General features: G+C 41.1%; 1 protein-coding gene across 6 annotated transcripts in view; it reads right to left on the reverse strand.

Moving 5' to 3' along the window:
- Positions 1 to 852: 852 nt before the first annotated feature.
- Positions 853 to 23,809, reverse strand: part of CCDC81 (coiled-coil domain containing 81) — a 35,462-nt gene continuing 12,505 nt past the window's right edge. For 2 of the 6 annotated variants that reach the window (XM_039225463.1, XM_039225462.1), the window contains exons 5-16: positions 21,721 to 21,977; positions 19,668 to 19,766; positions 18,944 to 19,023; positions 16,526 to 16,647; positions 14,484 to 14,607; positions 11,504 to 11,597; positions 10,737 to 10,883; positions 9,983 to 10,087; positions 9,668 to 9,840; positions 8,438 to 8,516; positions 7,989 to 8,209; positions 853 to 1,224 (exon numbers count right to left, since the gene is read on the reverse strand). In XM_039225463.1, coding sequence (XP_039081394.1) covers positions 1,095 to 1,224; positions 7,989 to 8,209; positions 8,438 to 8,516; positions 9,668 to 9,840; positions 9,983 to 10,087; positions 10,737 to 10,883; positions 11,504 to 11,597; positions 14,484 to 14,607; positions 16,526 to 16,647; positions 18,944 to 19,023; positions 19,668 to 19,766; positions 21,721 to 21,977 — 1,631 coding nt within the window. In that variant the 3' untranslated portion in view covers positions 853 to 1,094. Of the gene's footprint in view, positions 1,225 to 7,984; positions 8,210 to 8,437; positions 8,517 to 9,667; positions 9,841 to 9,982; positions 10,088 to 10,736; positions 10,884 to 11,503; positions 11,598 to 14,483; positions 14,608 to 16,525; positions 16,648 to 18,943; positions 19,024 to 19,667; positions 19,767 to 21,720; positions 21,978 to 23,809 lie in introns of all 6 variants that reach the window. The other 4 variants (XM_039225465.1, XM_039225464.1, XM_039225467.1 and 1 more) reach the window with 4 other exon arrangements.

The following is a 23,809-nucleotide window of genomic DNA, read 5'->3' on the forward strand; positions in this document are numbered from 1 at the left end:
CACTCTTTCAAAATAAACTAAAAAAAAAAAAAAAAAGAAAGAAAGAAAATGTTTGAAACCCAAGTTCCCTGCTCTCTTCTCTTGGCCAAACAACCGTACTTCTACTTTGCCACATTATCACTCTTACTCACATTGTAACAAAATATGTGTTCTACCCATGAGAAACACAGGTAGGAAATGCCTGAAGAGAAAATCTTGAAATGGATTTCGAGACCAAAATTTATTATGACAAATTTTAACTATGATTAAAATTAGCTGACATGTGGGAATTTAAAGTATTATTTTGGTATATTCAGGATTTAATAGTATGTGACTGTATAGGCTTGGTCTGTTATGTTTTCACATACTGCCATATCACACCACACATTTGTAAAATAATTTTTAAAGTTAATATTTTTCCATCTCTTTATTTGATCACAAAACTCCTGTTTGCTATGTCAAGGAAGTGTTTCCTTTCCTCATCTTACAAAGAAAAGTAAGACAAAAAGTTGAGCTGCCTTTCCAAAGTTAGTATGAATTCTCAAAGCCATGACTAGGTTCCCTGACTCTAGATTGTCACTTGGTAGCTGGGTAGAGGGAACAAAGATATAATACATTTCAGGAACATGTGCTTGCTGGTTCCATAACGGGCATTTCTTTTTCCCAGTTGCCAATCTTACACGCAACCCCTTGACTCTGCTCTTAAATGACCATTCTGTCAGCCTCAGATGTGTCCCGATGGAAACTCCCTCCCCGTGTTTCCAGCTGGTTATTTCCCAGGAGAATTCCTACCCTCCCCCACCCCATGCTTCCCTACCAGCCACAATATGAAAATTAAGCCACCCTACACACAGCCAAGATTAGGGCAAGATGGCGAGCAAAGAACACACAGCATAGCATTCTCCAATCACATATCCATAGCAGACATTTCTAATACACCACCGCAGCATTTCCTCCTGAACCCAGAATTCTTTTCTCCACCAGGTTCGCTAGGCAGCCACTACTGCTCAGTGGGCGTTGGCCCTGGAAACCTGTCTGCCATCCCAGGATGCCAGGAAACTAAACATGGAGTGGAGGGGATTTCTCTGCAAAGAACTTCTGGTTCCGATCGGGTATTACCGCTGGAAAGCTTTCTCTTCCTGCTCCCTCTGTCTCTTCTCTGCCATGCTCTTTTTCCAATCGGCCTGGAGATTCTGGTTAATCACCTTTCTCTTCTCGCGTTCAGCATTCCTGTCCGCCAGGTCCCTGGAGACAACAGCAGAGTCTGGTTTTCTTCACAATCACAACACGGGGGAAGGCATGCACCAACCCTCGGAGCCCCATTCCCTTCTGGTAGATTACACAGAAAACATTCTGATTTTGTTCACCACTCTTTGATATACACGGGAAGGCAGGAACATTGAGGAAAACACTAAAAACACTGTAGCTCTCAAACAGTTTACGGGTCTAGGACCTTTCATCTTCAATCCTGGTTCACATTAGCAGGATTGAAACCTTTTTCCAGTTAACCAATTCAGCCTTTAAAGCCACTAATTTCCTTTGAGGCTGATTTAACTAATCTGAAGGATCATCTCGAATGGATTTCCTCTACTTCCAGTTTCTTTCCTTTCATTACAGTCGCTCAGCTGTCAGGAATCGGCCCCCGAGTTGCTACAGGCATGTTACAAGGCATGTTACAAGGCAAAGTAGACGGGAATACAAATGAATGGCTAGAAAGGGGAAAAGAAACAGAAGTGACTAGGCGAAAGAAAAGGAAGTCAAGAAAGTATCTAACATTGTGAAGAAGGTTTAAAAAACAAAAGGTTTGGTGAGGGTCATGACATCAAAGAAGTGATTTCAGTGTATCTCTCCTCAAGTACCATTTCCCAGAATTCCCAATGAGAAGTGTCTCTTATTACTCATCTCCAGACATGTAGCCCCTGCTGTTGTGAATCATCTTAAACCTGGTTCCAATTATTTATACGTGTCTATTTCTTGCCAGACTGAAACTCTTACCTTCCATTGTCATTCAAGTCTAGAAAGGACTTCTCTAAATGTGCCAGTTGATCCAGCCTGCTCTGCCTGGCTCTGTACTACAGGCAGCAACTGCCACTAGGTGTCAGGACCCTCTGATACAAATCAGGAATGGATTCTGCTGGTTCACTGTTCCTACAATGAACATGGCCACGTTTTCCTCTCAGGAGCACTGATGTCACAAGTCAGCTCTTGTGTGGTCAGTATAAAGATTAAATAAGATAATATACAGAAAGTAGCAGTACCTATATCAGAATGAGAGCTCAAAGACCAAATGAGGCCTATTACATACTCCTTTCATAACCTTTTTTCCTTTTCATAGTGTTTCTTAATTGTAATGAAAACCGTGTAACGTAAGTTGACCATCTTAAATACTTTGAGGTGTACACATACATAGCATTAAGTATATTTACGTTGTTGTGCAACCAATATCCAGAACTTTTTCTTTTTCATAATTTATTGTCCAGTTATCTAACATACAGTGTAAACAGTGTGCCTTTCGTTTTGGAGGTAGATTCCGGTAATCCATCGCTTACATACAACACCCAGTGCTCTTCCCAAGAAGTGCCCTCCTTAATGTCCATCACCCATTTTCCCCTCCCCCACCCTCCCCCCACCAACCCTCAGTTTGTTCTCCTCATTGAAGAGTCTCTTATGGTTTGCCTCCCACCTTTTGAAACTATTTAAAAACAGTTACTTACAGAACTCTTTGAAAACTCTTGCAAAACTGAAACTCTATACTCATTAAACAACTCCCCATTTCTCTCTCCCTCTAGTGCCTGGCAACCGCCGTTCTACTTTTCCATGAATTTGACCACTCTGATACCTTACAGAAGTGGAATCATACAATATTTGTCGTACAATATTGTGACTGGCTTATTTTACTTAGCATGATGTCATCAAGGTTCACCCAAGTTGTCACATGTGTCATAATTTCCTTCCTTCTGAAGGCGGAGTAATAACCCATGGTAGGTGTCTTAACACATTTTGTTCACTCAGCCCTCTGTGGCTGGACATTTGGTTTGCTTCCATTTCTAGGCCACTGAAGGCTGTTAGGAACATGGGAGCGCAAGGATCTCCTCGAGATCCCGTTTTCAACTCCACCAAAAAAACCAAGAGAACTGATAAATGGATTCGGTAAGGTCACAGGATACAAAATCAAGGTAGAGAAATCTGTTGCATTTCTGTACACTGATCACCCAACACCAGAAAGAGCAATTAAGAAAATAAGCCCATTTATAATTGCACCAAAAAGAATAAAATACCTAGGAATAAACTTAACAAAGCAGGTGGAAGAGCTATCCTCTGAAAACTATAAAACAATGATGAATGAAATTGAAAATGATACAAACGGAAAGACTTTCCCTGCTCATGGACTGGAAGAACAAATATTGGTAAAATGTTCATATTACCCAAATCAGTCTACAGATGTAATGAAATCCCTATCAAAATACCAAAAGCATTTTTTCACACAACTGGAACCAACCATATTAAAATTTGCATGGAAACATAAAAGCCCAATAGCCAAAGTCCTCAAATAGCCAAAGTAATCTTGGGAGAAAACAAAAACAAAAACAAAACAAAACAAAACAAAAAAAAACAAAGCTGGAGGCATCACAATTCCAGACTTCAACTTATATTACAATGCTGTAGTGACCAAAACAGTATTCTATTGGCACAAAAAGAGAGACACGGCGATAGTTGAATGGAATGGAACAGAAAGACCAGAAATAAACCCACAACTCTATGCTCAATTAATCTTCTACAAAGCAGGAAAGAACATTCAATGGGAACAAGACAGTCTCTTTGACAAATGGTGCTGGGAAAACTGGACAACAGCTTGCAAAAGAAGGAAACTAGACCACTTTCTTATACCACACACAAAAATAAACTCAAAATGGATAAAAGACCTACCCGTGAGACTTGAAGCCATAAAAGTCCTTAAGAGAGCACAGGCAGTAATTCTCTGACATCGGCCATGACATATTTCTAGATATGCCTCCTGGGGCAAAGGAAACAAAAGCAAAAATAAACTATTGGGACCCTATCAAAATTAAAACTATATAAAGAACTTCTACAACTCAATTCCAAGAAAACCCAAATAATCCAAGTTAAAAAAAAAATGGGCAGAGGATGTGAACTGATATTTCTCCAAAGAAGACAAAAAGGTGGCCAACGACAGGTGAAAAGATGTTCAACATCATTCATCAGCAGGGAAATGCAAATCAAAACCACAATGAGACATCACCTCAACCTGTCAGAATGGCTAAAACCAAAAACACAAGAAACAAGTTTTGGTGATGATGTGGAGGAAAAGGAAGCCTCATGTACAGTTGGTGGGAATTCAAATTGGTGCAGCTACTGTGGAAGTCAATACAAAGGTTCCTCTAAAGAAAAAACTACCCTACAATCCAGTAATCGCATTACTGGGTATTTCACCAAAGAATACAAAAATATTATTTTGAAGGCATATATGCATCTCTATGTTTCTTGTAGCGTTATTTACAAAAGCCAAATTATGGAAACAGCCCAGGTTCCATCAATAGGTGAATGGATAAAGAAGACGCGGTGTGTGTGTGTGTGTGTGTGTGTGTGTGTGTGTGTGTGTGTCTGTGCCCGAGCAAGTGCACAGGGAGGGGGGGCGGGGGCAGGGGAGGGTGTTTGATGGATGTCATTCAGCCTTAAGAAAGAATGAGACCTTGCCATTTGCATCAACAAGCATGGGTCTAGAGATTATAATGCTAAGCAAAATAAGCCAGTCAGAGAAAGACAAATACCAGTTGATTTCTCTCCTATGTGTCAACAAACAAAACAAACGATCAAAGGGGAGAAAAAGAGAGAGAAAGCAAAAAAACAGACTCTTAATGAGAGAGAACTGATTGATTACCAGAGGGAGGTGGACGGGAGATGGGTGAAATAGGTAAAGGGGATTAAGAGTACACTTCTCTTGAGAAGCAATGCGTAATGCATTGCATTACTGAATCACTGTATTGTACATCTAAAATGTGCAATGTTATATTTCACTCTGTTCTACATAACATTTCATGTTAACTACATTGGAGTGAAAATAAAACAATTTTTAAATTTTCTCTAAAGGACCCTGCTTTCAATTCTTTTAGATATATACACAGAAGTGGAATTATTGAATCATTTGGTAATTCTATTTTTAATGTTTTGAGTAACTGCCATGCTGTTTTCCATAGCAGCTGTACCATTTTATGTTCCCACCAAGAGTGCCCACATCCTTGCCAGCACCCATCATTTTCTGCGTTTTGATAGGAGTCATCCTAATGAATGTAACCAAAGACCTAGTATCTTTCTCTTTTTCTCTTTTCTTTAGTTTTAGGTTTTGCTTGCCTTTGTTTTCTTTATCTTTACTTTTTACATCCTAATTGCATCTCAGCGGTTTTGTCTACCACTGAATCCAGTTTTCTTCCTTTCTGGTCTTTTGAACCGTCTAAAAGTGTTAAATGTTTCACGGCGCAGGTGGTATAAGAAAAACCTATAATTATTCCTGATTTGGACATTTCACAAGACAACCCAAGCAAAGATTTTAAAATACAAAATAAATGACAGCACATTTTATCTTTGCCTTTGTGAAACCTCATTCTGCAAACATAGGTTTTCTTTGCATAAAGCCCTAGGGGAAAGAAAAGATAGCCATCTTATCTGTATATACGGTGATATATACATCTTAAACAGTATCAGATTTTTCCCCCCTCCATTTACATAAATGACTGCCATAGACTTGGCCTCCATCCAGGACAGATATGTGATTGGAATTAAATAATTAAACTGTGTAATATAAAAGTTCCATCTGCAATCTTCCCATCCTATTTTGCTACCTTTCTTCACCAGAGTAGAGCATCCCCGTCTCTCGAGTCTACATAAGTAAATATTCAGTAAAACACGAAACACTTCTTAGCTTGGAGACGCAAACATCTAGTTAAAAGCTAAATGACATCTATGCCAAACAGCACGAACAATGACAGCTGGCAGCAGGATAAGGCTGACCTGTTCACAGTTCAGAAAATGGAAACAATCTGTTAGTGAGCAGTTATCTCATACTGTTTTGATTTGCATGTCCCTAACGATTAGTGATGTTGAGCATCTTTTCAAAAGCGTTTTGGCTATGATTGTATGTTTTTTAAAAGGTTAGTTTAAATAGTCAGGGTAATTTAGACGCTAAGACTGTGAGAAAATGCAGTGGGGCTACAAGGGAGGCAAACTAGGATGCTCACAAGATTGCCGTACCTTTTTAGAAAGCAAACTGTCAGTATCTGGTGATATGTAAAATGTGCCATAGGCTAGCATCCACAAGTCTACTTTCATTTTTCCATTTTCTCCACTGGAAACAAAAGAACTAGTAGGTATATGTTAAAGATGTTTAATGCAAAATTCTTGTTAATAGCAGACCATCTGGAAACAGAATGAATGTTCATCAATAATGCAAATGTTAAATTATAGTAATACATATTATAGAACCCTCGTGCAATGCACTGCTGGTGGGAATGCTATGTGGTGCAGCCACTGTGGAAAACAGTATGGAGCTTCCTCAAAAAGTTAAAAATAAAACTACCATAGGATCCAGTAATTCCACCATTGGGGATTTACCGAAAGGAAAAAGTATATATACATGCGGCATCACTTATAATAACCGATATATGGATGCAACCTAAGCATCCATCTGTAGATGAATGCCTGAGAAAAATGGGGTATGTGTATATATACATATATACTTTTACACTGCCTAAAAAAGGATGAGATTGTGTCATATGAGATGACATGGATGGACCTAAAGCGTATTCTTCCGAGTGATAATAAGACAGACTGAGAACGACAAATACCATAGAATTCTACTCATGAGTGGAATCTAAAAGAGAAAAAAAGGAATAAACAAAAAGCAAAATCCGCTCTAGAAATACAAAGAACAAACTGAAGGTGCCAGAGGGAAGGGGGATGGAAGATCAGGCAAAATGGGTGACGGGGAGTGGGAGATAGAGGCTTCCAGATATGGAATGATAAGTCATGGGAATAAAAGGCACAGCATAAGGAATACAGTCAGTGATATTGTACTAGCAATGTAATGCGACACATGGTAACCATACTTGAAGTGAACATACAATAAGGTACACACCCATCCAATCAAAAACGGAAAGGAAAAGAAAAAAGGAAAGGAAAGGAAAGAAAAGGAAAGGAAAAGAAAGATACTGGGTATTTGATGTTTGAATATAAAGATATATTTGCATCGATATGGCATAAAGTCCTCCTCTGCCCATACTGCCACCTTCACCGCCCCTCACCAGCCATCATCAGTGCAGCTTACTCCATGAATACTTCTTAGAGGGAAGGGGGTTTCTTGGAGAAAGGGCCCAAGGTTCAGGTCAGTGTCTAGATGAGCACAACAGCACCTTTGTGGCTCACATTGTATTTCCAATGGAGAGTGCTGATCTGGACAGCTCTTTTAAGAAGCTGAACTGTAGGGGCGCCTGGGTGGCATAGTCGGTTAAGCGTCCGACTTTCGCTTAGGTCATGATCTCACGGTTCGTGGCTTCGAGCCCCGCGTCGGGCTCTGTGCTGACTGCCAGCTCAGAGCCTGGAGCCTGTTTCAGAGTCTGTGTCTCCCTCTCTCTCGGACCCTCCCCTGCTCACGCTGTATCTCTCTCTCTCCTAGAAACAAATAAAAATATTAAAAAAAAAAAAGAAACTGAACTGTAAAGGGAAGGGAAAGTGTGGAGAGGTAACTGCTGAGACAGGTGGGATCAGGTCTGGTTGCTTGGGTTTTATCCATAACCTTTCTTCATAGGGTGAAGTATGAGGACAAAAGAAGATGAAGCTTAGGACACTGTTTTGCACATGGTAACTGCTCAGGGTGTTCACTGTTATTATTGCTTGTGTGCTGTTGTAAGAGAAAGGGAGAAAGAGAGGAAGAGAAGCGGAATGTGGAGAGGGGAGCAGGAGAGGACGAAGAGGAAGAAAGACCTGGGCTCACTCACATTTTTTGTATACTCAGCAGTGTCTGCAAATCCTGCCTCTGGTCCACCACGTGGTCCACAATGATTCTTCTTTTGTTGTTTGCAGCAGCCGGTATCTGGTGTTTCATACAACCTCGTTCTCGCCTACGCATTTCCACTGTCATGGCTCTCTCGTCCTTACCAAAGACACACTCACGAGAATCGGGCTCAGGCACAGGCTTTTGCGGGGATTGCTTCTTAATCTGAAATAGGGACACACGTAATACAGATCAGAATATTACCAGGCAAAAAACCTTATGCATAACAGTGTAGCATAGGAAAATATCAGACCCTTAGAGGAAGGAACAAGGGCTACAAAAACTACCAGACGGGTGACACACAAGGCTACTCATAACATTATGGTTTTATACATATTTTTAGAATGCTACTGTAGCACTGCATAATTACAAAAATCACAATTGGCCCCTTACCTGTGCATCCAAAGCTCTTTTATAACTCTGAGCCTTTTCCATCTTGTCTTTCATCTGTTTGGCTTTTTGTTCAGCGAGTCTGGAAATTAAGAATGAGAGGAGGCAGGGGCACAGCCTGTTATTTTCTTTACAGTAATACAGATTAACATCATTAAATTGTATTTAATAAGTATCAATAGGAGTAAGAGCCTGGAAAATAAAAAGTGGTACTTCTTTCTAGGAGCTTCAATTTTAAGAACAAAAGGAGTAATTGGATGCATAGGCTAGTGGACAGTGTGTTGGAAAGAGGACAGACAGGTCGAGTGTAAGCAGAGGAATGACCATTTTGTCCAAAATCACTACCACTAACACAGGCCCCCTTCCATCCCCACGCCCTTCCACCCCCGGGCTTCAAAGAATTCTGGATAGGAAAGCAGGAAGTGTCTATTCTTGTACAAGATGATTCACCATAATATTCCTTTTTACGGAAAGTGATCTTTCCTGTTATGCTTTCTGATTCTGTTATATGCCACCCACAGGGAAACCATATGATCTATAAAGCGAGTACAATGGAACATACACATTTTATAGAACAATAATTTTTTGGTCATAAAAAGTGGTTTTCAGAGTGTCTCTCACACTAGAGTAGCCTCTTTTATTTCTCTCCAGACTTCAGTAGAAGTGGGAGCCCCTTCTTAGGCAGGTTTGAACTCTGACCCTATCCCAGGCGTCAGATGATCTGAACAAGACCAATCAGATTCTCTTTCCTGAATATTTGGAATTGAGACTAACATTCGCCCAGGTTTGAGCTGGAAGAAAGACGATGTCTACCAAGGAGCTGTTGGGGGGGGGGGGGGGGGGGGGGGGGGGGGGGGGGGGTTTTTGCCNACATCCTTACTTACAATAAAATCCCAACTTTGACTTGCATTGACTAGGAATAGCTGGGAATGGTGCCTGTTCAAGACAAGTCCCTTCCTGCATCTACCAGCATCAGTGATCACAAAACAATATAAGTGATACTCTATATCTGATTATCGATTCGTATCACTATAATGATCACTATCATAATGACAGACTGTTTCATTTTTCTAATGAAATGTTAGGCTGTGGTACTGGCTGCCCGCTGGGCTGGTTGGCTCAGGTGGGTACAGTTGTGGTAATGAAACGACCAACGCCGATTGAATCTCACGTGGAAATAAGCTTCCCATGGAAATTCTGACCCCATATTGAGAGCTTGTGGGCCGGACTCACACTTCCGCGAGCCGCACTGGTTCTAGGCGGTCTACCAGCTGTGTCTCTTGTGTTTCTTTTATCTCCTTTTTCCGTCTGTTACCCAGGTGTTCCTGGAGGCTTTGGGAATACACTTGTTTTTTCACAGCTTTCATCTCAGCAGTGAGTGGCCGATTGTCTACCAGGAAAGCATTCTGCAATGAAGGAGAAGTAATTCATTTACTCTAAAATACCAAAGAGCAACAAAGAATAAAGGTAGTAATTCAGAAGACTAAAATCAGTGATTCATTTATAGTATTTGCAGGTATTAGCAAGAGAAATTTTGAAAAGACTCACATTAAATTCAGGTTTCTTAGTCTTGTGGCTCCTCATAGCTTCGGCAACGCCGAGATGATAGGCAGCCGTTTTTTGACTCTGTTCTCTAATAGCCAGACTGCTCATCTTTGAAAAAAAAAAATTGTGTATTGAAAACACAGTCTTTAAACATGGAATCCTATTACATTACAATAATGCAACCAAGGTAGAACCTTGCCATTGGGAGGCTATGGTACTTTCTGATAGCTTCATAGATTTATAAAAGTGGGTTTGGGGAGGGTTTTTTACCCCCTGTGCTGAGGCTTTGGGCAGCACCTCTGTGGGGATCATAAGAAGCAATGAAAGATTTCCTGAGTGGTGACCTAATATCACAAATGCAGGAAAGAGCAGTATGGTGAATTATGGGAGACCAAAGAAATCTGGACAGTGCGAGTGTGATGGTGCCATCCTCTCTTTGCTTACTTGAGAGAGGCCATGGATTTGAAGGGGAAAGCCTTGATAATAGTCTAATAGAAGTCACAAATAAAACCATATAAATCCAAGAATTCTACCTTTAAAACTCAGTCCTTGGGGGTTGGGGAGAGAGAGAAATCAGTGGCAGGTGCAAACATTTAGCTATTTGGTCATCCCAGGATGGATACAACCCAAGTTTTATAGTCCAGCAGTAAGGAAATGATGAAATAGGTTACAGTACAGACATGTGATGGAGCATTTTACGTGGCACTTTACACTCAGGTTCTTACTGTCCCACTCTTCAGTCAACGTGCTGAACTACCTGGTCTTTCAGCAGATCCTCTTCATCCTTCCACATTGGATAGTGCTGAATGAAATGCACATCCTCTCCATCCTTCTTCTTTGCCTCGTTGCTCTTGCGCAGTGGGAAAAGGCGCTGTGCTCGTTGTATGCAAACATAACACATTTCCTACAATACCAGGTTTGAAAACAAATTGATTTGTTGCCTTTTACTTTTTTCCCTTCACATTCTTTGCCCGAGCTTTCCAAAGACGGAGTATGTCAAGCAACATACCTCATAAAAGAAGGTATTGACGGCCATTAGAAACATGAGATCTGCAACGTGGGCAGCACAAATATCCAAGAGGATTTACTGAACTCTTATTTGATCAAAAGTATTCATGGGAGGGATGCCTGGGTGGCTGAGTCACTTAAGTGTCTGACTTTGGTTCAGATCATGATCTCATGGTTCACAAGTTCCAGTCCTGCATTGGGTGAATCCTGCTCACCCTCCGTCCCTCCCTCTCTCTATCTCTCTCTCTCTGCCCTAGCTCACTTGTGCCCTCTCTTTATCTCAAAAGAGCAGAGTATTCGTACCAACTGAAAAGTAGAAAGACATCTCGCAACCCTGCTTGTGTTACCCTAATGGATTTTGACTAGTAGGAATATTTATCATAGCCCCATTTTGGGTCCTGAGTATTTGAGCCACATCCATACATTTTTTTTTTTTTTTGAAGAGCAATTCCCATAACTCGTACTGTGAAACATAAGTCAGAAACAGAAAGAGAAGTGTGTTTAACGACATTGTACCTGTCCTACCTTATTATGATCCCGGCAACGAGGGCCTGGAAAAAATTTAGGATTCGTCCAATTGTTCTCTTTTACATTATGTGAAGGTGGAAATCTATAAAAAGAGTGCAACATGAATTAATGTTTAAAAGTCTGACATGAGCAACGATAATTGGAGAAGCAAGCATAAATAGAAGACAAAGAAAAATATCCTAGTGATTTTCCTTAGAGGATCCCTATGCCTTGAGGTTAAGAACCTATGGATTGTGTCAAGTAAATGGGAGTTCGAATCTTAGCTTTTTTGCTTACAGGCTGACTGGCATTAGGCAACCTGGGTCATCTTGAAAAATATCTCAGTTACCAATTCTGTGAAATGGGGATAAAATGAATGCATTCTACAAAGGGTATTGTGCTTATTACATGCACTGTTTTCGGCATGGGAGATGCAGCAAAGAACAAGACATACACAGGGAAAAGAAAGAAAGAGAAATCCTGGTCGTTACGGAGTTAACCTTCTGATTGGAACCGAGAGCCAGATGAGAATCAAATGAGTCAGTTCAATAGTATATGTGATTGGGTGGTTCAGTCAGTTGAGCATTCGACTCTTTATTTCAGCTCAGGTTACGGTCACAGGATTTTTGGGTCGAGCCCCATGTCGGGCTCTGCGCTGAGCATTGGAGCCTGCTTGTGATTCTTTCCCCATCTCTCTGCCTCCCCCCTGCTCACACACTCTCTCTCCCTCAAAATAAATAAACTTCTTTGAGAAGTACAAGGTATGAAGGTGATACATGCGTTGTAATGCTGGAGGGATGCAGGGTTAAACCATAAAGAGAATGCCCACACCAGTTGCACCAAGAAGGTGATATTTCAGTAAATACCTGAAAGAAGGGGGGATTAATAAGAATCAGATATCTGATGCCAAAAGCATTCTAGGCAGAGTGAATGAGTATAAAGTGCCTGCGGTGGGAGTGTGCCTGTGCTCAGAGTGGTCAGAGGGAGATGAGATGGCAGACAGAAAGTAGGAGAGAGGTCAGAGACCAGGCAGGATCTTGCAAGCCACAGCAAAGACTCTGGCTTTTACCCTGGGGAAGAATGGAATCCGTTGGAGGGCACGATGTCCCGTATTAACAAAACTACGGGGAAGACATCAGTCCTTCATATCCCTGCTACGGGGAAGATAATTTGATATACCCTTTGTGAGAATAATTGGGAGCCTGTACCAAAGGCATGAAAAATGGGCTCATCTCTTACCTCTAAAATTTTACTTTACAGTTTTTATCCTATAGAGTATTCAGGTGTGTGCCAAGAGTTGTGTGTAGTTATATTATCACAGGATTATTTAAAATATTAAAAAACTACAAATCATCTACATATCCAAAAGGAGACTGGTTAAACAAAAGGTTAAATTAATGAAATGAGGTTCACTTATTCGTTCATGTTCTGGGTAACCCAAGGCCAAGGGGAAATGTTTACCACTCATTGCTGAGTATAACAAGGCTTCGTCTGATACGATCTCACTTGTACTTAAAACGTGTGTATATGTTTCAACTATAAATATAGGTGTAATGGGTGACGTTTTGTGTCTTTTTCTCTCTTTTCAAAATCTCTGTCATACACATGTAGTACTTCAATCATCGTCACCAAAAATCCCCACCATTTTGGTCAACGTCTCTAGGAAGCCTCTACTAATAAGCGCTAACAATTACTTACTTCCTCCTCCTTTCAGCTCCTGTACTTTCTGTTGTTGTCTTTACCATGTCTACTACTTGTTCACGCTCCCTCAGAGACAGTTTGTATGTCTTTTATATGTCTTATAACTCTGGATCTTGGGCATCTAGAGTAATGCCCAGCACACCGTGGGGCTCAGTGTCGGTTGGATTGAACTAAATTCCAAAGTGCAAGACATTTAATTCATAATTATCTTTCATATCCGTGAGAATATTCAAAAATCATGCCCAGGATTTTGAACATGACTTTAGTACCACAGAAAACGCATACATCACACATATGATAGCTGATACATTGTGACACATTAACAAATTCAAATTTGCCAGCACAGTGCAATGTGACTAGTCAAGGCTCAATAGGTTACCTATTGAGGACACCCCAAGTGTCCTCCTTGGGGTGCCTGAGTGGCTCAGTCTGTTGAGCGTCCAACCCTTGATTTTGGCTCAGGTCATGATCTCACAGCTCAGGAGTACAAGCCCCGCTTGGGATTCTGTCTCCCTCTCTCTGCCCCTCCCACACTTCCTCTCTAGCTTTCTCCCAAAATAAGTAAAAAATAAACTGAAAAAAAGTGTGTTCCTCAAAAAGAAAATAGAAATCTTCTGGGGTGCCTGGAATCTTAATCAGTGAAGCACCTAACTTTTAATCTTGGCTCAGGCCCTGATCTCATGGTTTGTCAGTTCAAGCCCCACATCTCACTTTGCACCGACTGTGTGGAGCTTACTTGGGATTCTCTCTCTGCCTCTTCTTTGCTTGCTCTCTCTGTCCCAAAATAAACAAGCAAAAAAATAAAATAAAATAGATACCATTTGACATAACATTGTTAGAAGATATGGCCACAATGAATTGTAATACATGCATTCAACCCAAGAATGTTCATTGAATGCCAACCATGGTTAGCAAAACTGCTGTCCCATTTGATCCAAATAATGAAACTATGTCATATCATAACATCCAAACACACAGAAAACAACCAGGGAAGTTTTCCCAAATCCACAAGGGACTGAGATGTTCCCCCTCCTGCTGTGCTAGTTTGTTTCTATCTCTGTCATAGCATTAATCCTACTGAGTCATAATTTATCACTCTGTGTATGTCTGGATTCCCACTAGACTGTGAGCTCTGACTGAATCTATTATACCAATCACTTAACAGGTAGACTGTACTCAAGAATACCAGAAGAAGGAATGAATGATCGTTTCTTTAAACTTGCTGCATCAAGATAGAACTCCAAAACATATTTAGTAACATACACCAGATAAAATGCAAATACGTTACCTGTCATATTTCACGGGAGTACCACCAGTCACATTCTGCTTTGAAAGGTTTGGAATGTTGATATGTGCTATTTTGAGAGGAGTGAGAGCATGTTTTTCTCGAAGGTTCTTGGGGGATACGATCTCTGTAAAATGAATGACACCAAGTTTCCTTTCAACTTTCAAATGGGTGGTTCTGTCCTTTTACTGATTTTTAAAACTCATTACTTGACCCGGGAAAATTGGTATATCAGATACCTTTCGTAAACCAGTATCCCTTGCCCTAGCGTGATTAAAGCAAATATTTTGGCTGTATCTTTATTACGTGCACAACACTGGCTAGTCACTTAAGAAAATGCAAGAGGCAAGTCTTTGCCCTTCAAGATCTTTCAAAAGATATACACACAGTTCCGGCTTCATAATGGTTTGACGTATGATTTTTTGGCATTGGCTTTGGATGGCAGAAAAGCGATAAACTTCAGTCGAAGCTATACTTTGGATTTCGAATTGTGAGCTTTTCCTAGACTAGCCATATGTGACACAACATTCCCTAGGGGCTGCTGGGTGGCCCAACAAGCTGCAGCAGCCAGTCAGCCACACAGTCAGGAGAGTAAACAAGCGATACGCTTCCAGCCATTCTGTACCCACGCAACCAGTCTGTCTGTCACCTTCGTTAGTCCATAAGTTACATAAGATATTCAAGGCTTTAGTGTACAATAGGCTTCGTGTTAGATGATTTTGCCCAACTGTAGGCTGATGTAGGCTAGATGGCACATTTAAGACAGGCTAGCTATAATGTTCAGTAGGTTAGAGGTATGAAACACACTGTCAACTTATGATAGTTTCAACTCATTAAAGGGTTAATCTCAATACAACCCCGTCGTAAAATTACGGAAGATCTATAGTTGTAGAGAAAAAGAAGATATAAACAAAAAACACGAGCTCTCCCATTGTTGAGGTCTCAGTATGTGCCTACAATGCTAAGTGCTTTGCATACATTGCATAAATAGCAACTCAGGACAATGAGGAAAAATGTCTGCATTCCAACTGATGGTGCCATCTTTAAGGCTCTGCCATGTTTAGAGAAGAGAGAAGATACTTCAGAATGCAGTTATGGGAGAAGTGTTCATGGAGGAATTGGGATGTAAAAAGGACGCTGAGAGGTAAGTAGGATTGGGATAGACTGTAAGAAAAGGAAGGGCATTCTAGGCAGGAGACAAAGAATGAACAAAAGCATGAAATCAGAGAAGGACAAGATATGTTAGGAAGACATAACTAGACAGTCTTGCTCAGAGAAGGAGTCCACAGGAGGGAAGAGTGACAGACGAGGCTACAGACACAATAGCATGTGCATATTTGGCTAACGGTTTACACGTAATCCTGGAGGCCAAGTGTTGCAAACACAATATCCATTAGCCAATGTTGACCCACTGACATGGGTAGGTTTTTTTGGTCCCATCAGCATTTTTACTTCATTTTAATGTCAATTAGTGTGTTGCCCACAAAACAACAATCTCCTAGAGGACAGTTCCAAAGGGTAGTATGGCAACCCCTAAAGATCCCTAGGTACCTTTCCAAAAGTCTTTGAAGTCCTAGGGTTTCCTTCCTGTGCTTCGACTGGGACAACATGTCACGAGAGACTCCATGAAGACACAGATGTGAAAATCCAGCTACCTTCTCTTAAGCCAAGTATCAAAGATGTAAAACTTCCAATCTCCATCTTTCATAACAATTAATATTTATGAGAACATGTCACCCTATCATGTTACATGCAGCCCATTTCTGCATTTCATTATCTGACTGGACCTCGTAGGCATAGGAATCCTTACCTCTTTAAGTAATGAGGATCCAGCAGAGAGATCATAGTCAAAGAGGCCTAGAGTCATAAAGTGCTTAAGAGGAGAAACAAGATTCCAGGAATAGAAGGTATTTGTTGGAAAGAAGAAGACAGTAATTATTCGTGATTCTAACTTTATTTAGTTTGAGCATAGAAGTCACGAAGCAAGATGGCTGGACTCAAGAGCAGTAAAGTGTGACAGAGTATACCCAGAATCACTGGCCTACCTCTGACCCCTTTTTTGTCGGAATCCTCTTTGCATTTGTGCTCCCCTTCATTGTTCCCGTTTTCAGCTTCCTCTACAATGGTCTCCACAGGTGGTTTTTGCTTCAGGTCTTTGACCAGAATCCTAGAAATAAGCCACAATGTTTACTGCACGGGGCCTGAATAGGTGAACGTGTGACCTCTCAATCCTGAGAAGCAACCCAGCTAGCTCTCTGGTTCTGAAATACACCCACTTCTGTCAAGGGGGCAAGTGCTTTGATGTGCTGAGGCTCTCTTTGAGACTGAGTCTGGGAGCCAACCAAGACCTCCCCTCTCAATACTGAGGCCTCAAAGGCAGCTCTTATGAAGATAAATGGAGGGATTTGAGCTTTTGGGTTTGGTCTCCGTTTGAATCTGTCTTTTCTAGTTCTGTACCCAGATGCATAGAAGTGACTGTGAAAGCTGGCTATTGGATGGCTTGAAGGCAAGGATTCACAGTCTGGTGGGCAGAGACAGAAATATGCCCAGGAAAAACTGCTCCTCGCCCCCTTCTTTCATCCTTGCCCCAAGTAAAAGCAAGGGACTTGCAAAGGCACAATAGGGGACTGGATGTGTTCAGTTGGTGCATGTCCTTGTAGGTTTTCTGGGGTCTCAAGTAAGGAGTGCTGGGTTAGAGCTGTAAGCAAGAGAGAAGGGAGTGAGGGAGGGGTGGTACTTCCAGTAAATTTAGCGACCAAACTTCACATGAATAAAATGTCTACCACTATTTTGAGCATTTCAGTCCTCATGTCCATTTCTAGGCTCTCTAGTCCACAGGAGCCTCCATCTCTGTTCTTGACCCACTGTAATTATTTCCCTCCTGGAATGCTCAAGCCCAAATATGTCCATGGGGGCAGCCAACTTTCCTTTCCAAAATACAATCACAAGAAAATTATTTTGAATCCAGTGAATTATTTTTAATGAGTAAGGCAACATGGTACAATGGAAAGAAGTAGTGGAACGGTCAGGAGCTATGGTTTTATTTCTTGCTTGGCCACTCAGTCGTCTGTCCATTTCATCTACAAAATTAAGGGTCTTGACTAAGTCCTCTCTGATGTGTATTCTGAACCTCACTCTGATTTTATGAGGTATATGTCATAAAGTCCTTCCCAGAGGGGGTTGTTCCAAACCGACTAACACAGGAGACTCAAAGACCATGAGGAAATAGTCCTCTGGGAAGCTCCTTGTTATGCCCCAAACTTCCTCCACCAGAAATGCATCCTCGTTAATGGCACAGCAATTAAGATTAAGAACATGATTAAGCGCACACAATGAGTGTGTGATGGCTACACTGGAGAAAAAACACAAGTCTCCTGACTCCTATTCCAGTGTTCTTAATATTGCACCACGTGGTTTCACTTATTAAAACAAAAACATGAACTAAAATTACAATTCATTTTGCACCTCTATAAAATGGATAAAATGAAACGCACATCTCAAATAGCTGGAGTGAAGATTAAGTACAATCATATTGAGAAAGTACTTAACAGTATCTGACATGTACAGTAGCAAGTATTCCATAGATGGCAACTATTATCATATTATGATTATTAGGATCATGATTCCGATCATTGTCAGCAGCCACCAGTAAGACCCACTGCACTCTTGGGATAAAGCTGTTCCTTTATTCTACCTTATCTCTCCAACCATTTCACTGGTAAGACTCAGAGCTCAGACAGGAGGTGGGCTAGACTGCAGAAAGACGAAGCTAGTTCAGAGGAAGTGGTGGAAGGTAGAGGAAAGCCCAGAAGATGAGAAGAACTGCACTCATATTGCAGGGACTAAAATTGATGGGAGGTAATATCAGAATTTCTAGGGAACTGAGAGTAGTTTTAACAACGAAGAGTCTATTATATGGAGACCATCTTGACAATAAACTATTTGAAAATAAAAAACAAAACAAACAAAAAAACAACAAAAAGTCTAAAAGGACGTAAAGGGTATAATGCTAAATTAAAGAAGCCAGACAGACAAAGACAAACACTACATCATTTCACTCATATGTGGAACTTAAGGAACAAAGCAAATTTAAAAAAAAAGAAGAAGAGAGAAACATAAAAGCAGATTCTTAAATACAGAGAACAACCTGGTGGTTTCCAGAGTGGTGGTGGTGGGGCGGGGGAGGAGTGAAATAAGGGGGATTAAGAGTATATTTATCATGATAAGCACCAAGTAATGTATAGTGTTGTTGAATTATCTTTAAAAAGGAATAGTCTAACTGTCCAGTGTTTTCTAACTGAACTACAGAAAGTGTTTGCAACAAATTCTTTGCTGGAGCCCTGAAAGAGAAGGAGAGTACACTGAAAGGAGCAGGAGCCAACACGATGAGAAACCACCCAGTCACATTAATACACCAACAAGGATAGCTGTGCCTGGAGGAACCTATGGAGCAAAACACTGACCTTGGAAATACAAACGCACTACTGGGAGGCTTCCTCGAGGTCTCGCTGCTGGACAACATGGAGTCCCCTGTGTCAGGCCTCTGGAGGACAGAGACAGAGAAAGCTTATCCCTGGGGCAGTGGTCTAGGACACAGACAAATCAAAGCTATAGGCAGTCTCAGAGGCAAGGCAACCATGATGTTCTCTTTCGTTATTATTACTATTATTTTAGTGCTTAAAGGCTAGAGCTTAAAATCCAAAGAGGATTTCTCTCATCGATCACCCTGGGTAGTCCCATTGCAATTCCACTGATGCTGCCTTTTCTCAAACCATTTCCTCTTTGAAAATTATGTACAGAGTTGATGGCTTCTTTTACACATCTTAAGAGGAGAGCTGACCTGCTGAATCTATCCGGAAAATGAGCAAGCAGGCCAATTCCGCTCTTGACCCAAATAACTCTAAAATTGGGTGCCTAAGAGACGGGCTTTGAATTCACGTGCATTCACGTTCACATCCCCACACTGTTAAGTTATGTAGCCTTAGAGCCTGAGTATGTGGGGATAACAACCGTATCTAATTCATAGCATGTTTATGAGTTACTGCATGTAAGTGGCTGCAACAGAAGAAACACTCAACAAACAGCAGCTATAATAATTATTATTACATTATACAGTAATGACATAATTTCATTATACTCGTAGAGAATAATACACAAAATTATTTTTGGATGAATGATATGGCTTACAAAAGGCTTTGATGGCAATCTCCAAAAAGAAGTTTTAAATATGGCTCCAGCAAAAGCTGCATCATTGAAATGAGCCAACAGCTTCCCAAGACAACTATTCTGCAGGAGAGCACTCAGGGTAAAGTTATGGGACATTTGGGGGAAAGACAATCACCCTCACCACTTTACAGCAGTTTCCCAAAATGGCGTTTGGATGTTAACAAGCCTTGGATTAACCTAGCGTTCCATGATTCACAGTTGAGGCAGTTAAGGTGGCTTCTTTCTAGCCAGACTTCTCCGATCCTTTACCATGCCAATGTGCTTTGTGCTTCTATCCGGGAGGCTGATATATGCAGCAGCCCGCCATCTGCATTGGCCTCCAGATCCTTTCTTCATAGAATATGTCTCGGGACTACCACTTCTGGAAAATGTTCCTTCAACGTTTTGTCTCACAGTGCAGCCGTCCAATTAAAATGCTGTCCTCTCGTACAAACACAGTATTAAAGCTACCAAGTTCTGGAGAATCCCTGAAGATTAGAGATGGACCAGCACTTGGGCCTTGCTTCTGCTGTGTTTTCATGGGAAAGGGAGGGTGATAGCTGTGTGTTTCAACTTTGCATACACAGGGTGAGTGCCTATCTTTAAAATCCTCCATGAAGCCAGATTGTGGAGAAAATACCAAGGGCTTCATTATGCACAACTCTTAAATCTACCGCCACAGAGCTCCATGAAAGAAGAAATTAGGGAGTAGAATTGGACCCTATTTATGGACTTTCATTTGACAGCCTTTTCCCTTGGAATCAGGCTTTTGCTCAATGGCACCCAGGATTTGATAACATTGGGTGAGAATATAAGTCATTTGTGCCAATTCTGTTCATTCCCAGAGGTGCCCCTGAGGCACACTAAGCATTCCGTTAGTCCTGTTGATTGATTGTTTCACTACCTCCTTAAACTCTGCTATGCCCAACGTACCATGAAGGTCATACCAGCCATTCAACAGTTCATAATGATGGGGTTAACTGTGAAATTTCTTCCACGATATGGCAAATTAAAAGCTAAAGATACATTTCCATGACACAATTTATTGTAGGCTATCATGAAAATAAAATACCATGAGGACACCTAGGTGGCTCAGGTCAGCATCTAACTCTTGATCTCAGCTCACTGTTTGTGACATCAAGCCCCACTCCCAGCTCCACGCTGACCACGGAACCTGCTTGGGATTCTCTCTCTCCTGGTATCTGCCCCTCCGCTGTTTGTGCCCACACACTCTCTCTCTAAGTTAAGTAAACAGTCAAGTAAATAAATAAATAACTGTTATAACCAGCCCCCTTCCCCCCCAAAAAAGAAAGAAAGAAAGAAAGAATGAATGAAAGCAAGGAAGCAAGCAAGCAAGGAAGAAAAAAGAATCATTAGGAAGTCTGGTTCTACTACTTATTAGCAGTCTTATTTCAGGCTTCCCACATAAACCCTCTGAGCCTCCAATTTTCTCATTTGTAAAATCAGGATGATAAAAATGCCACTTTTAGAATGTTTTCAAACTCAAAAGAAATAAAAGAAATGGAAGAAGTTTTCAACACTCTAAAGTACTATAAAGTATTCAGAATTGTGAGAGCTTCTGTTATGATTTGCGTTTTTCAGTTGGCATTGACTCAGAATGTCAAGTTTCCTTGCCTTTCTAACCTTTTTGTTAAAGAGTTAATCATCTATAAGCAAGCATTTTTTGCACTTGGGGTAAGTGCCATTTGAAATACATCAACCTGGGACGCCTGCGTGGCTCAGTCGGTTAAGTGTCTGACTCTTGATTTCAACTGAGGTCATGATCTCACGGTTCATGAGATTGAGCCCCACATCAGGCTGTAAGCTGACAGTGCGGAGCCTACTTGGCATTCTCTCTCACCCTATCTCTCTCTGCCCCTCTAACTTGTGCGCCCATGCTTTCTCTCCAAATAAATAAACATTTTAAAAACTAATCAATAATATCGTCAACCTGAATTTTTCCTAATAATGAGACATAGCTAATTCAAAACTTGGATTGGGAAGAGGGGTTTGGAGAAGGAAAACATTAATTTACATTTGTGAGGGCTTTGTCCAGAGCCCCAGTCTCATCCAGTGTAGAAATGAAGTCCTTAAGAAATTTCATCTTCACTTTGCCACTTTTAATCGTAAGGATCCCGATGCCTTTGAAAAGAAAGTCCACACTTTTTTTGGTATAGATGGATTGTGACCAAATACGCAGTGTCTCCTTCACACAACTTTCCAATAGATCCCTGCTAAATGGAGTGTCCAGAGATACCATGGCAAAATTCAGTGGAACAACTGGGATATCACCTAGAGGAGAAAGACAGGGTGGCGGAAAGTAGGTGGAAGTTACAACAAAGTCATGTCATACACACTCACAAAGAACTATCTGATCAGTACTCTAAGATAGAATTGTCCCTCTGAAGCCCTTAGCTGAGCCCTAACAATACACAGTAATCAGTAGAGTTTTCCTTAAAAGTGTATTTTTTGCTCCAAATAAACTCCAGACGAGCTTTTGATTTTCTCTTGGAGGCAAGGTAATAATCACTGACTGCATTTCTTCATCAGAGGCTTTTCAGAATTTTTCATCCCTCTTATCTCTCAGCACATACGGTAGCAAAACACTTGCTTATCTCCTCCAGTTATTACATCAGTTTTAAATGCTTCTAAATATCTATAAATGTCAAGTGTTTTGGAAAGACAGTCATCCTCAGTAGACATTACCTTCGAATGAAAGTATCCTATCAGAGGGTATCAGACGGGATAACGTGCTTTTCCCTATGGACCCTAATGAGTCCATAAGTGACATTGCAAAGGAATATGGTATATCTAGCATGGAAATAAACATAGGGTCTATTTCACAATAACAGACCACCAGTCAAAAAAGGGATAAACAACACAGATGATCAATCCAAAAAGAGGCAGCAATGAGATCCACTCATAGAGGAACAGAATCGAAAGAAGATAAGAGCATTGTAACCATTCATTCAGCAAGCATTGTTTTATAGCTTTCCAAGTGCCCAATAGTGCCGGACGATAAAGATTCATATCTCTGCAAAACACAAGCTTCCCTAGATCAGCCCACAGTCTTCTGTACAATTTAATGGTGATTCTATACCACGGCCCTCCATTTTAGTTTTTATAGAGTTCTTGAAAGAAAATGCGCTATTGCCTGCTTCTCGATTGTCCCGTCCCCTGCATCCAATGCCTCTCTTCAATCTGTCTTCCAATCCACTTACCCCAGTAAGGACACTATCGTCTCATAGTCGACAAGCCAATGGATACACCAGAAGTCTTAATCTCATGGCCTCTCTGTAGCCTCCGGTGACCATGCCCTCTCTACACTCTTGTATCCATGGCACCACTCTTGGTTCTCCAATTTCCTCCTTCTTTGTCTCCTTTGCTGACTTCCTTTATCTTCTACTTCTCCTAAGATGGTGTTTTGTTGTTGTGCTGTCTGTTGTTGTTCTTAAACAAGACTTTGTCCGTGTCTGTCCCCTTCTCTTACTTTATTTCCTCTCCTAGGTAAATTGATCAAATCTCGATCTCTTGTCTCCACCCCTCACCTGAGCACTAGAATTCCCTCCACCTACATAACCCGACACGAATTTAAAATTTAACATGTCCAAAAGCTAACTCATTATTTTATCTGCCACCCTACCTGCCTCACCGCCCCCCTCCTTTATGGTGTTTCTCACAAGAACATACACCGATTTTCCAAGAAATCTGAGTCCTGCTACATACCTTCCTTCTTCTTGCTACCCACCACTCTCAAACTGGCAGCCAAATCCCATCAGTAATCCACATGAAATGTCTCACAAATAGATTCCTTCATCTTCCTCCTGATTGCCACTGTAGTCAGGCTCCCACCATACTTCATCAAACTGCTACAATTAAAAGAACTATCCCCCTAAATTAAAAACGGGACCAGTACATACAGCTCCCTGCTCAAAACCTTTCCGTGGTTCCCACTGTCTATAGGCTGAATCCCAAAGTCCTTATCATACTGCCTACAGACCCTTACAATTTAATTGCTACCAACCATTTTTGTCTTACTTCCCTCCACTCACCTTCACACTCGTATGTCTTGGCCACACAAAGTACCTGTTACTCCCTTAACAGGCTTGGCTCTTTATTCCTGA

The sequence above is a fragment of the Hyaena hyaena genome, unplaced genomic scaffold (assembly GCF_003009895.1).
Source record: "Hyaena hyaena isolate Hyena2069 unplaced genomic scaffold, ASM300989v1 scaffold_2196, whole genome shotgun sequence".
Taxonomy (NCBI): Eukaryota; Metazoa; Chordata; class Mammalia; order Carnivora; family Hyaenidae; genus Hyaena; species Hyaena hyaena.